This window comes from Poecilia latipinna, unplaced genomic scaffold (assembly GCF_001443285.1).
Source record: "Poecilia latipinna isolate Pla-1442-1.1 unplaced genomic scaffold, P_latipinna-1.0 Scaffold97, whole genome shotgun sequence".
In the NCBI taxonomy this organism is placed as follows: domain Eukaryota; kingdom Metazoa; phylum Chordata; class Actinopteri; order Cyprinodontiformes; family Poeciliidae; genus Poecilia; species Poecilia latipinna.
This window is the reverse complement of record NW_015112713.1, coordinates 414,637-429,790: the sequence shown is the minus strand read 5'-3', so window position 1 is coordinate 429,790 and position 15,154 is coordinate 414,637. Positions and strand designations below refer to the sequence as shown.

Genomic DNA, 15,154 nt, shown 5'->3' with positions numbered 1-15,154 from the left:
AAACCCATTTCAGACAGCTTAAAAAGTCAGTTTCACAATCATTTTGTCTTTGTTTTATTGAAACAGTAAATTACTGTTTCAGTGCAGAACTGCTTACACTTCACTTCATGCACATTAGAGTGTGTGTAATTATACACGTCAGAAGCCTCTGCTCCTAATTTAAATAATTAATGACCGTTCATGACAGGACGCCTCATTAAAACACACAGTATAGTTATAATAAAATTAATAAAAGATTTAACAGTCTAACACATCCAACAGTAAATCACAGCTTTTTTTTTCTCACCGATATTTTGGGAAAAAAAAAGAAAAAAAAGAAAAGGATTTCCTGTGATACAGTGATATTCTGTTTTTTTGTTGTTTTTTTTTTAAATGAAAATCGTCAGGAAGTACCATGTGCCTCATAAAGAAGATATGTACTTTTTCAGCTTGGTTTTATTTGTACAATAGGGTTGATAACAGTGTAAAGAAAAACATAGAGCTTGATCATTATCCAGGTGTGGATAAGTATACACAAAGATACCAGAACAAGGAAAGTTATTTGATTTGTAAACATTAGTTAGTAAAAAGAGACTGAAAGAGTTTCAGTATGGAAAAAAAAGAATATCATTTAGACATGAAACACTGGTATGTAGTGAGTAACTGTGAGCAGCAAGACTTTTAATTCCAAAACAAAACAGATTTTAAAATATATTTATGTTAATTAGGTAGCATTATTTAAATGGGTTCTAAGAGAGAAATCTGAACAAACCCATTCAGTACCAAAGGTTCCCAAAAACCAGTATGTATTTTGCTTAAAAAGTATAATTGGCGAATCTCTCCTGTGCTGTCAGCCTTCATGAGAGCTATAGTAGCATGGTCACAAGCAGGTTAGTGATTAAACCAAGAATTTAAGGAATTTTACATTACGTCTAGCAACACATAAGCCGAGTTAACAACAGAGACTCTTTCTCCTGGCTGAATAGGCTCAAGGTTTAAGAAAGATAGATCTCAGATATGTTATTGCGTCGAGCACCCCTTTAATAGAAAGAAATAGAAAGAACGAGAGAAACTGACTTAGATCAAGGTAACAGTCTAATAAAATGCTCTTGGATTTATCAGAAGCAAAGGACGAAAGGTTAGAGGGTTATAAATGAAGCCGTCTGCCTTTCAGAGTCTGAGGCAGAGAGAGGGAGAGAGGGAGCTGGAAATCTAAAATAAGAGTGATCTGAGCCTTTGTGTATTAGTAAGCTTGTCAGATTATGAGCAAATGAGATCAACTTTTTATGTATTATTCCAGTCTGTTTATGTTTATGCATTCAGTAGTCACTTTTATCCAAAGCAACTTACACAGGAAGGCATGACAATGCAGTTATTAGCAAAGTATCAATAAGCTAATAATTAGAATGAAGACCTTTCTGTCAGGTTCTGTCAGAGGTGACAGTGTAGAAACAGAGTCAAGGCAAAGTGGGAAATGCACAAAGAGAAATAGCAGTAGGAGGGTTAAGGACGGATAGGGTAAGTTGGAAGATGCTGTCTAAAGAGTTGGGTCTTCAAGAGTTTCTTGTTGATAGACAGGGATGTCCTTGATCTGACAGGAATCGGAAGGTCAACCCACCATTTTGGAAAGAGTCTAGATTTCTTTAGTATGATGTGGGAACTGACGGTCCTTTCTGGAGTGACCAAGTTGTGACGCATTTCTTTGCAAAAGCTTTGAAGTAGATGAGAGCCGATCAGTTAAGGAGTTTGTAGGTTAACAGCAGACATTTGAATTGTTGACTGTAGCCTAAAGGTAGCGAGTGGTGGCCAACAAAGGGATGATGATCTGTGTTCGGGAAGGCTGTTTGAAGACCAGACACTTTTTTTTAACCTTCATTTTACCAGGTAAGTTGATTGTGAGCAAATACTTATTTTCCTCAGTGACCTTTCTGGAAAACCTGCACAAGTGTCACAGCCCAGGCTGAAAACTTTAGCTTTTTATGCCAATTTCAAGTAAATTTGCAAACTGAATATGGGCCAGGAGTGTTTGGGATCTTTGGATATTTATAGTCAAGAGCGGAGAGCAGGGAAGAGTTATAGCTGCTGAATGTTCAGAGCTCTTTTTCAACACTCAACTAACTCAAAAATTGTCTGGTGGTCAAGTGTTGGTTGTTTTTTTGTTTTTTTTCCCCACCAACTGTAAAAGCTTTCGAGTTGATTTCAAGTAGGATTGGTATTGTGAAGCTTTTTCTGAGTTTCTGGCAAAAAAGGCTCTTTGTGTAAATGAAAAAGTCTATGTAGAAATTGCAAAAAACACAAGTCGTCCATCAGAAAAACAGCAAAAATTCAAGTGAGGACGAGTGAGCACAATTTTTGGAACATAAAATAAAAACGCATCAAAAATTCGCCTGGCGCACTGGTAAAGTACATCGGTAACACTTTATTTGAAGGGGGTTGAATAAGACTGTCATGAATATTTATGACTGTTGTCATAAAGCGTCATTCGGTAAATTATGACAAAGTTGACATTATTCAAAATGTCTTTGTTATGACAACTTGACATTAACCAAGAAATCATTAGTTTAAACTTTACCTTTAATAACATAAAGTTACCTAATTTTTAAAGTGCAATCAGTAATACTTTTATAACAAATTTATATCAGTAATGATTTCTTGGTTAATGTCAAGTTGTCATAAAGACATTTTGAATAATGTCAACTTTGTATTAAAAGTGTCGTAATTTACCGAATGACGCTTTATGACAACAGTCATAAATATTCATGAAGGCTTATTCATGTTCATGACAGGTGTTATGTCATGTTTATGACAGTGTCATGTCAGTCTTATTCAACCCCCTTCAAACAAAGTGTTACCAGTACATCCAGTGCATCTTTCCAATATTGAAGGCTAAAACAGCTCTCGTGCATAAAGAAAAATCCCTTTCCATGTCTACCTTCCAGGGAATGGTTTAAATGTTTGCTCACAAAAAAAATGGAAAGGTGGGCCATGGATATTAATTGTGCTTCTTTACTCCGACACTGATGGAAAACTATGCCTGTGCATTTCTGCTGCTGAAGTCATTTTCAAAAGAGTTGCAGCTGTAATCTAATCACAATTTGGTGCTACAAAGTCTTGACTCAGGAGTCCTAAATAGATATACATGCCAGACTTTTTTAGATTTCTATTTGTTAAAATCCGCTAACAATTATGGCTCATTTTTCTTCCACACTACCTTGTGGGCCTTAGAGGTTATGACGTGACAAAACGTTAGGAACGTTCAAATGGGTAGGAATACTTTTGCGAGGCAATGTCATCTGCACAGAGAGAATAGGCTCATTACCATAATAGTTTTTATTCTGGCCAGAGAAAATTAAGATCAACTGTAACCAAAATAATAGGCAGGAAACAAACAGGGTAGGCTTGAAATATTTATGAACAAAAGCATCCAAAATGAAGGCAGTGTGACAGCTCAGTGTTTACTGATGATGTGATAAAAATAAGAGACTTGCCCATATGAATTTTAAAACGTGCCATAAATATACAGAGAATAGACTATCTTCTCACATCCAGGTAAATTTAAAAAGGTGGATTTGAAGAAGCTTCACAGAACAGATAGCCAGTGACCCAAAACATATTGCAAAAGCAAACCTGAAGATTTTAGTGGTAAAAAAAAAGAGGAGTATCCTGCAGTAGCCAGGGTCAATCCCTTAATCTGAACCTCACCGAGGTGCATTTCACTTTCTGAAAGCTTTATTAAAGGCAGAAATACCTGTGGATGCACAAAAGCTGTAGCAAATACTTAAAAATATATAAGAAATTATGCTTTCCTATTTGGTTTCCATGTGGTGCTCCAGCTAGAGACTCCAGGGCTCATCGGCATGTCATGAGTCAACATTTAATATAATTTAAATCAATTCTTTGAGCATTCTAGTAGACAAAAATGAATATATTTTTGCTTAACACCTCAAAGTGATATAAAATGCGTCACTTTTTGAGAATTGCTTCACCGTACTGTAAACTTGTTTTGATTTTAAATGTGAACGTACTCTGGGAATAATAAAAATGTGTGAAAACATTTGCAGATGCTGATCTGTTGTCTCTGCATACACTCCTACTAATACGCAACATGGTGGGGTTCCTTAATGAACTGATAATGACTCCCAGAAACAACAGGACTGCAAAATTACTTCATTTCCAATGTAAGGAAATGTTTGATTTCAGTGATTAAAATGGAGGAAATGTTAGGTAAAAGTCTGGCACCTCGACGGCTCAAATCCTCATTTTTCCTCCATTTATCCACCCGTCGTTACCCGCTTTTTTTCTCCTGATTCAGCTCCCTTTCATCCCGTCAAGCCATCAATCACCCATCCATTTATTTCCATTTTATTCTGCACTCAGTCTGTGGTGTAAACCTACCATTCCACTTCACCTGTCTTTTACCATCTCATTAACTTTCGCATTCATCTCTCCTAATCATCTACCCATCCATCACTCCACATCTAAGCTCTGTCCTTGTACCTGGTATCTCGCGGCCGTTGTGCATCCAGCGCAGGGTGGTGGCCGGCTTGCTCCGCGGCGACACGCAGGTGAGCTCGGCCTCGCCGCCCTCCACGGCCTCCTGCTTCACCTCCACCGTCGGGGTTTCTGGAGGGACGGAAACAGATAGCGTCGCCACCTGGTGGTGCGTAGCATCCGTGTACAGCTGGCAGAAGTAGCCTCCCTCGTCGGACACGCTGACGTTGGTCAGGGTGATGCGCACCAGCCGTTGCGTGAAGAGCACCATCTGGAAACGGTCGTCCTTCAGAGCTAGAGTAAGGGGGAAATAAAAAGAGAAAACTTGCTGTTGTTGAGGTTGACACACAAAAAGGGAGTGAGGGAAGGGTGGACACAAGTAGCAAACGGTAAGAGTAAAAGCCAGACAAAAGCAGAAAATAGTTTTATTTTATTTATGAAGTGAAAAGTTGAATTTAAATAACTATATAAAAATTATTTTTGTCCAAAACTTTTAGACCATTCCTTTGTGTGTTAAGGAGCCAGACGCTGAAATATTTTAAAGTGGAGACAATCTGTAGTTATTTAATCTGTCTAAATGCCTTTCGGAGTTCCTTTTTGTTCTTGGCTCATTTCCTGTCAAGTCCTTGTGCCACTTGTGAAGTAGTTTTATTGTGTCTCACTCCAAAGTGAACAAACTCCTGTTAAAATGCAAGACTTCAGTAGACATCGAAGTAAACATTTTAAAACCCTTTCCACATCTAGCGATAATTAATTGAAGACAAATCTAGTAAAATTAAGGTGAAAAACATTTGTGGGAGGAAATATTTTGTAAAAGTAAAACGGTGGATTAATGACACTGCATAAATGTGCACACACTTAGCCTAATTTTTGAAGCATCTTTTAATTTGGTTTTGGCAATAATTTTTTGGAGTTCACGCCTGTCGTCATTTGTAGTGAATGTGATTAACCTGAATAAAGTTATCTTATTCTAGTTTGATTTTACTGACATTTACTAATTAGCATCCTTTAGCTGAAACCACAATTTGGAGACAGGTTACCAATGGTTAAAATGACATCATTGGTGAAAGGTATCAGACAGGAGAAGCATACAAAATAAGTGTGCATTATTACATACATTACGTACACACCATAGTCCAGCAAATACACCAATTTCAAACAATTTGAGAAACTACGGAACCAAGGAACATTACTAAAAGTTCACATTTTTCAGTAAGTGAGACAAGGCAGAAACTGGTAAGGAACACCAAAGGAGCTGGAGGGATTTCTGGGTCGGACCAGTCGTCTTCTACATGTGACAACATCCGTATGTTCATTTGGAAATCTTTTTTTTTTTTCCACCCAAACTCCATTCAAAAATCTCCTAAAACCTTGTGCAAGAATGTGTTGTGGTCTGATGAAACCAAATTTCACCTTTTGGTCACAATTACTAAAAGGTAAGTTTAACATAAAAACAACACATCCCCCAAAGATCACGATACTCAAATGAAACATTGTGGTGGCACCATCATCCTCTGGGGTTAGTTTTGCCTCACATGAAATTAGATTTACTGAAAAGGGAAGTGAAATTACTGAAAGTGTGAAATATAAGGCAGTTTTGATACAAAACCTTCAGGTGTCTATAAAGTTGAATGTTACGACATATTTAACTACTTAGCGTCATTGTGAGTCCTTGCACAAGGCAAAGTCAGCAAAACAATGGCTGCACCAACTTAATATCGCTACCATAATAGTGATATCAAGCTATTGCTAAAGGTCATTACGTTAATGACCTTTAATTTGACCTGTAAATTAAAGGTCATTGAAAAAATACCTAACATGGGGAAACAAAGCTAGTTGCAGTTCAGTGCGTACGGTCAAAGCTGCAGCTTTGAATGTAGTCTTGTGTTGTTGCAAGTGATTTCAAAACATATTGTTTTATTCTAGTCAAATCTTTTTTAGTGCACATCTCTGTAGATATAGATAACCTTTTACTTACACTGTCTGGTAAGTATTAACAAATTCCTAAGAGAAACAGAGGCCGCATAATTCAGTGGCATGACATTTTGAGCTTTGAAATCAGTTATTGCTTGGCCTCCAGATAGTTAGCTCTGTTTTCAGTGAACAGCTGGTTCTGTCTCATAAAGCGAGGAGTCCGAATAGAGTTTCAACATCTAATTTGTGATGTTACTCTTATGAACAGCTCAGCACATGAAATAGAGGCTGTGAGCATCCCAGATGATTGCTGCCCTGGAACTGATAGCGCCGCTAAATCCAAGGTTTCGTTTGAGGGGGGGAAAAAAAAAGAAGGAAGAAAGTTCAGAGCAAGTTTGCAAAGTGAGTCTCCAGAGCCGCTCGAGTATGTGGATTGATACAACTCGGCCTGTATATTGGCTCCCTCATTTCCTGCTCATTTTCTCCTGAGTACTGACTGGACTGTCGTGAAGTATAACGGAGGCGTTTTTGTCTTGTTAGTTTGTTCTTTCTAATTTAAGAGAAGATTGTTTTAGGATTTTAATTATTGTCGTTTCCGCTGCCTCATCTTGGCGCAATGCAAATAATGCTCCACGTTCAATGAGACAAACCTTTAGAACGGCCGGCTTCTGACGGGAGCTGAATACTCCAAGTCGTAAATTGACATCAGCTTTCAAAACGCAGCAATTGCAGTCCACCTTGAACCTCAAATCAGTGAGCTACAAAACATCACAGCGCATGAGGAAGAAAGATGGAGGACATTAAAAGCTTGAAAGTGAAAAGGTGAGCTTGTAGCAGTTTTTCTTTTGAAAGGAAAGGAATTGAGTTAATGGGAGGAAAAATCCTGGTAATACCCAATAATTCAATAGCTGTCTGTGGATGACAGTAACTCGGTGACCACAGATTCACATAAATGCCTCTAGGGCTCAGTTTGTATTAAGCTGACCGTGAAACCGCTCTCATTTTGTGTTTGGTTCTGTCCCCGTTTTGTTTCTTTTGTGTTTGGCTCAGCGAGATAAAAAATCCCAACACCGCCCTTATGTAGCAGCCGGCCACCTCAAAGCACAATACGCAATATCAGGGAGAGAGAGCCAGAGATATTTTTTTTTTTGTGGATAAGTGCATCTTTGTTTGTTTTCTAGAGGGAGTGAAGGGGAGAGGAAAGCAAATTGAAAGAAATAAACTAATATAAGTACATTCTGTAACAGGGGTAGCAAAATATTATACGGTACAACACTGAATTCAACAGCCAGGCGTGGAGGCATGAAGTTAGTCCACTCCTCCAGATCCTATGCCACAATAATCTCTCCACCCCATCCAAATCTTTTTCTCTCTCGCCTGAATAGCGGTGTGAGGATTGTTAGAGCTATTCCCCACAGACAGGTAAGTCTTTTTCCTCCTCTCTGCACAAAATGGCAACTAAATGTCAGACTGCTGTTCTAGTCCAAGTTCACCTTTATTGTCCTGTCTCATTTGCATGCTGATGAGGGCTGGCAAAAGGAGAAGAAATAGAGACATGGACCACTGAGGAGGAAAAAGGCTCCATTTGGTTAGTTACCCTCTTTGCTGAAGCTGACCATCCCCACATTGTCATAAAACACAACTGCGACTGGTGGCTTGCTTGCACAACATGTCGCACAATTTTCTTCGCTAACTGCAGTGGCTTTATTTCGAGAGTTTATAGCTAATAGGAATGAATGGAGAAAGACCCTGGTTTATGATCTGGTTGGCAGATGGATAATAGCCACGGATGTATGGAAGTGGAAAGTCAACAAGGTGTAATTTATGTTTTCGGAAACTCTCCCGTGATGGGACTTTCTGTTTGCTTCCAGAGGTGTACTGCAAAAATATTCATACTTAACTTCTCCTGCTTTTGTCAAGTTTTAGCCACAAACTTTAGTCATTTACAGGGGTTTTATGGGGCAGACCACAAACTTGTAACGAAGTGTGAGCCTGCGATATCATGTTAGTGTAAATCTATCTGTTCTGTGAAGGCCTGAAAGGTTCGTTAGAGAACATCAGTGACTTATCGGCATCAGGAGGAGCAAGGAACACATGAAGGCATAACGCTATGAAGAAGTCTGGGTTAGAAAAAAAATATCCCAAGATTTGAATTTCTCACAGAGTGCCGTTTCATGCAGCACCGTGGGAAATGACACAACTGCAAACCTACTAAGACACGACTGTCCAACTAACAGGAGGCCCATGCTAACTCTGGGGAAGCTGCATATATTCACAGTTCCAGTAACACAAGAGACCAAAATGCTACTTTTTTGACCTACATGCGAAGCACTGTGTGGCAGAAAACTAACACCCAAAAGACAGCAACAAAGAAACCCAACTTCATTAAATTGTCATTTGGCAATGCTTTATTTTACCAAGGAAAAGGAAAATGTTCAGAGTTGATGGGGAGGTGGATCGAGCTAAACACAGGGTGAGCCTGTGACAAAATCTGTTAAAGGTTACAACAGATTTGAGACTGAGCCAAAGGTTCACCTTCCAGCACAAGAACACTAAACGTATAGCCAGAGCTACAGCTTGGATCGAGGGATTTCTATAGGTGTGGATGCCCCAGTCAAATCCAGACCCAAATGCAACTAAAAACGTTTCAGATCAACTGGAAACAATTGTTCACAAATGATTTCCATCCAGTCTGACTGGGGTGGAGTTATTTTGCAAAGAAAAAAAAAAAAAAAGAAGAAGAAAAATCTGAGTCTATATGTACAAAGCTGGTAGAAATATATCCCCAAAAGAGTTGAACTGCAGCGAGAATTGATTCTACAAAGCATCGACTCAGAGGCACTGTGAAAAGAATCTAAAAAAAGTACACTTTTTAGATCTACATAATCCAAAAAAAGTTGTAAATCATGAATCTTTCTTTTTCTACTTCAAACTTATCTGTTACTTTGTGTAGGCCTATCAAATAAAATCCCATTGAAACAGACTGAGGTTGTGTGAAAAAGTTCAATGGGTATGGGTACCTATTCAAAGCACTGTGGCAATATAAATGTTACATATTCTCTAAAAATTGCATCACCTCCTTAAGCAGTGTATTTTTCCCCATTTCCCTTTTTGCCTCATCCTCCTTTCCTTCTCCAGTATATTCTCTCTCATTTTCTCTTTCATTCCCAGCTTTACACCCCTTCTTTCTCTTTCTCCGTGTTCTTATTAGTCTCCGCCGTGCTTTCTTGAAGGGTGCAAGTCAACATCTCATGCGAGAGCAGACAAGGCAGCTCAGCTTAAATATTTAATGGAAATTACAGTTGTGCTGATCTGATAGAACAAGAGTCAGGGCTGAAAGTTAGATTCTCTGCCCAAAAGCACCGACTTCAACTCTCCAATTTAGTCCACTTCTTGATTGAGGTGACGGACAAGTGAAGTGGAGAAAAAAAAAATCCACAGAGCGGAGTGCTGTATGTGGAAAAAATGAATGGCTTCAATTTTATCCTATTCCTAAATTTCCCCTGCTGAGAATAAAGAGCAACTTCTATTTAGTCAGACTGTTTTTTACTGAATAGTCTTGATTGTCGAATCAAAACAAATTGCTGTTCATAGGTTTTTATGAATAGTTGGTTAAAAATGTGTTTAAACTTTTCAAAACAATGTCATAACAAATGATTACAGATAAACAAAGTATGACTCACTGCTGTTTGCTTTGCTAGCTGGCAACATCAACAAAAAAATAAAAAATATGAAGCTAAATTCAAGAAATAACTGAACGATGCACAAAGCCCAGCTGTATTAATTTTCTTACGATTGAAAGTAAACCATCTAATACAGTTTAAGCACATTTCATCCTCAAGAAAACTCATGATGCAAAAGTATTGCAATCATTTTCCTTTTGACATGTTTTCATCAGATCAAGGTTGAGCTTTAATTTAACCTCCAGACTTTAGGCTATTAATGAAGCTACTGTTTATTTATTACCTTGAACTGATGCAAGTGTGTTTTTTTTTTCTTTCTTTAACAAGATTCTACAGTTATTGTTAGTGGCAAATACAATGATCTGAAATTATGCTTTATAAAGAAAAAAAAAATAGGGGGGAAGTTCAGAGCATCTTGAAATCAGGGGCGTCTCCAAGGATTAGTTTTTGATTTTGGGGTTCTGGAAAATTCTCCAGCTTACTGACTTTTCTATGCACTCGCCAGCCACTTCGTGAGGTACAACTTGCTTGAACAATGTTGGACCCACTTTTTGCATCCTGATCTGCTTTAATTCATCATGGTGTGCATTTAGCGTGTGTTCGAAAACATTTCTTTATTAAACAGCATTGCACAGTTGCAACAGATTTTTCAGCAAAATGTTAATTTTTAAAAAAATCAGCTTAAAATGATGAGAAGGTTCACTGTCGTCATAAAGGGATGAGCAAAATGGTGAGGTGTTTAAACGATGCTCAGCAGGCACTAAGGATGTCACAAAACTTGGATTTGTCTTTTCAGGTACTTTATTTTGTTAATTCTCTGTAACTTCATAAAAGAAATTTAATCAAACATTTCTGGGATTGTGTGCATATTCTGATCCTGTGTCTAATTAAATAAAAATAAACACTGACATCTTATTTTTAAACTGTATAAAACCTCAAATAAATCAAATAAATCACCAGAAGCCAAAAATTATTGTTTTATTTAATTAAAAGGTATTCTTTATGCAAAAATCAAGCAAGATTAAATTAGTAAAAGTTAAGAATGAAGATGCACTGAATAAGATTTCTGCCTTAAGACAAACAGAACATTTTTCTTCACCTGTTCTGTGTTTTTAAATTAATCTCATAACTCCTGTTAATAAATGTTTTATTTTGACTCAAATGCCAATGGGGAAGTCTGATATTACATTAAATTCATAAACTATTAACTGTTGAAAGCATTGACTTAGCTCTGTAGGAGTCTCTTACATTTAATCTTGTTTTAAATCTACTTAGCTGAGTTTAATATTAGAAAAAAAATAATGCAAACAGATTCAAACTGCATGAAGAAACTCCATGTAGAACTCTGTCCAGTCTGAAAACCTCTTCCACTCTTCTACATCATGTTTTCTTCACTGCACCTGCATTATGTTTTTTCTTGATTTTACCTGTCTCCAATTTTCAGATGAGGATTGCTTGTGTCTACAGAAAGACAGGAGACTTACAGTTTCATGCCTGCAATTACCGTAAATGCAAAAAAATAAAATAAAATAAAATAAAAAATGCAAAACTTAAAATTGATTACCCAAGAGTACAAAGCATGCAAAGTTTTTTGGGAAAAAAGGGAAATATACTTAACTATGGATAAGACTTAATGTGGATAAGACTGACCTACGTTGTGCTTCTGGTCCTCTTGCACTATCTTGTGGTTCCCTTGCTTGTAATGCTATCTTATCAGCTATGACACAAATAACTCTCTTCTAAAAAGGGGTTGGAGGGTCATTTGGCAAACACTGAAGTCAGGCAATTTAGTTGCACAACTCTAAATTGCACACAGGCAACTTAGTGTTTGCCTGTGTGCAATTTTCCGTTTTAATCAAGCTAAATTTAATTTGCTTTTCAGTTAAGACCAGAGCAAACTTTTACAGAATGCACAATATTTTATAGGAAGTGTTTTTTTTTCCCACTTTCCCTAAATCAAGCACAGAAATTTACCACCTGTCGCAGAATGAAACTAGCAGAATAATCCTTTAACAAAGCATAATCCATAAAAAGTTTTAGTGGGAAAAGCAAGATCTGAGAAAAGAATAAGAACCACATTTGTGAAAGAATGAAATCTTGCACAAATGTGGTTCTTATTCTTTTCTCAAACAGGAGTTTTGAGCTGCAAGGTAAGCAGGTGCTTTTTCAAAGGAAGTTTGTTGTTTCTAGTTGGCTGCTCAGCCAATCTGTTTGATTATTTCTGTGCTGAAATTCAGCAATGTTTGGTTTTGTTATTGTTTTAGGAAGGAAAAAAAAACATGTCTAAAATGAAGGTAGTGTTAAAAAATGACCTTGTGGACAAATTTCTCCTACTTTTGGCTCAGTAAAAAGAGACAGAATATTTCAGTGGCTTTTCAGTTTAAAATATATTTTTACACAGTCGACTTTCTATCTTTAAATAACCATGCTATCCTAATTTACAGCTAATAATATTTGTTTAGTGGGTTATTGTAGTCACTTTAATATACATTCAGTAGGCCTCAAAAGTACCACCGAAGCAAACTTCAGTTAAAATTGTAATTTGCTGACAGGTTACAAACAAATCAGAACGATCCGATTGTAACAATACTTCCATGTTTTTTTCCAGATCTCTACATAAAAAGCTAAGGCTCAAGCCTGGATGTTTGGTTTTTATTTTTATCTTCCAGGTCTGGCTAAAAGTCTTCCAAAAGCATTGTGGCAGAATATACCAACAGTGAAACACGGCAATGGCAGCATCATGGTTAGGGTTACTGATCGTCAGACCACATAAAAGTTTCTGCGACAAGGTTGGAATTATAACATCTAAATACCAGAGAGTTTCAACCTGAACGTTCAGCTTCCTGCTAGGAAAAGATGAAAAGGATGAAGACTGCAGAACTAAATCCAACAGAACATGTGCAGTTTGGATTCTACAGAACACAACTCAAAATGTGAATATTTTAAAATAGTTTATCATGGTTCCATTGTTTTACATCACAGATTCCTTTTATTTTAACTGCACTGTGCACACCTTAGACATACATTGTTTTTAACCAATTCCAAAAAATTGACTGCTCTGACTGCTCTTTAACAGCTGTAAGAAATTTAATCTGATGTATGCTATAAACTAAGCAACATTAAGAGTATAGATGTTTAGTAACACACACCCACAGGAACAGAAAAGCCCTAAATAAATCATACAGGCAGATACATATAATTTGACAATGAAGATGAATTAACTTCATACAAAATGTATTGATTGGATTTGGAAATCTAGTTATTATATCAAGTATAACGATTGTTTTAGAATAAATTTTATATAAATTGCCTTGTTTCATGTGCAGGTCTGAATGTGCATGCGCTCTCCATCTCCAGCCACAATTCTTTACATTCACTTCTTCAGGATGCCTTTTTGTAGTTGCTGCTGATTCCAGTAGTCCTTATGAAAACCTCTAACCAGCTAATTATGGACTTCACAAAATTCTAATTAAATCCAATATGACTTGAAGAGCATCCAGTACCTGACAGGATCTTTAACATTCAGCAATCTGCTGAAAAATGCCTGCCTGCCAGTTATATTTGTAGTATTTCCCTTGCTTGCAAAGTGGATAATGATCCATTTCCTTTTCAAGACTCATGCATTGAACTGGTTGAAGTTGTTAAGTTACATAATGGCCAGTTAAGGCTAGTTGATACTCCAGTTGAAACAGGCTTTAATTTCTGTATCACAAACTCACTGGGTGAACTCTTTAAAGTTTAATTCAGGTTTCAAAAAGAAACTATTACAAATATTTGCATATATGACACAGCGCTGCTAAAAAGTGTTCAGACCCATGTAACATTTTCAATTTGTAACTAAAAATGTATGTGAAATAACACAATGTACCCCGTATTTAGGTTAGGTTATAAAACAAATGTCAAAACAGCATCCTACCCATTATCTGAAAATGGAAAAATTATGCACCAATAGCAAACTAACCAAAACATGGCTGTTCAACTAAACTGAAGGACTAAGGAGACCATTAATCAGAGAAACAGCCCTTAGTAACACTAGATGAGCTGCACAGATCCACTGCTCCAGTGGAAACATCTTATGAGGAAAACTACGAAGTTTTACTCTCCACAAATCTGCTTTTATAGTAGAGAATGAGTGAAAGAAAACTTGTGGGATGATGCAACAGACTTGACATTGAGGTTCATTTTCACATTGCAGCAGGAGAACACATTGACTGAGGAGGGCTTAAATACATATCCAATTTCTTTGTGATAAATTTTAAAAGCAATGAATCTCATCTTATCCACCTCATAATTATGATATATTGTATATGTAGTCTGTTGCACAAAATCCTGAGAAACTACATTCAAGTTTGTGTTTGTAGTGAGACACACTGAGAAAATATTTCTGCGAGGCACTGTAAATGATCGGTAACACTGTTAGCTTCTGAGGAAGGTGTAGAAGGTGCAAAGAAGAAATCAAATATTCAAACGTTTGGCTTGGAGGAAAATTAAAAAAAAAAAAAAAAAAAAGAAAAAAAAAAAATTAAAGATTTACTTGTGGAGATCCAGGTCAATAGACATAAGGCTGATAAATATAACTGAACTTCAGAAGAATTGACTGGTGGTAAAGCCAACAGTCAAAGGAAAAAATCTTTTGATTTTCCCACTTTTGTCTGATTTCAAGGTAATGTTTAGTGGAGATACAGATGGAAATAAAGCTTTTTAAGTGATTGTGAGTTTAGAATATCCAAATATTTGCCCTCAAGCTGAACAAATGTCTTTCAAATTGCAGGAGGTGTCACACAGATTACGAGGTACATAAATATATCCCACGATGCCACAAAACACAACGCTTTTTTTTCTGCTTCATTTAGGCAGCCGCACACAAATTTCAAAGGCAACGCGTAGAATCCTTGATCACTATTCTTTGGCTCGAAGGTTTCCCAGCAGCACTTACACAGAGTCTGGTGAAGGTAGCAACTTGCCCTTGCATTTAATTAGCAAGTAAAAACATCTAATGTTTGCCCACCCCCAGGACGTAAATTAAATGTGCCTTGATTATAATATTGGTTACAATGATCATTTGCCATGAAGTTGCTTTTAAAAAA

The 15,154-nt window shown here is 37.0% G+C and overlaps 1 protein-coding gene across 5 annotated transcripts in view; it reads right to left on the bottom strand.

The window, feature by feature from the left end:
* Nucleotides 1–15,154, bottom strand: part of cadm4 (cell adhesion molecule 4) — a 263,132-nt gene that overhangs the window by 38,215 nt on the left and 209,763 nt on the right. For all 5 annotated transcript variants that reach the window (XM_015026188.1, XM_015026201.1, XM_015026186.1 and 2 more), the window contains exon 3: nucleotides 4,477–4,764. In XM_015026188.1, the coding sequence (XP_014881674.1) occupies nucleotides 4,477–4,764 (288 nt within the window). The remainder of the gene's footprint in view (nucleotides 1–4,476; nucleotides 4,765–15,154) is intronic.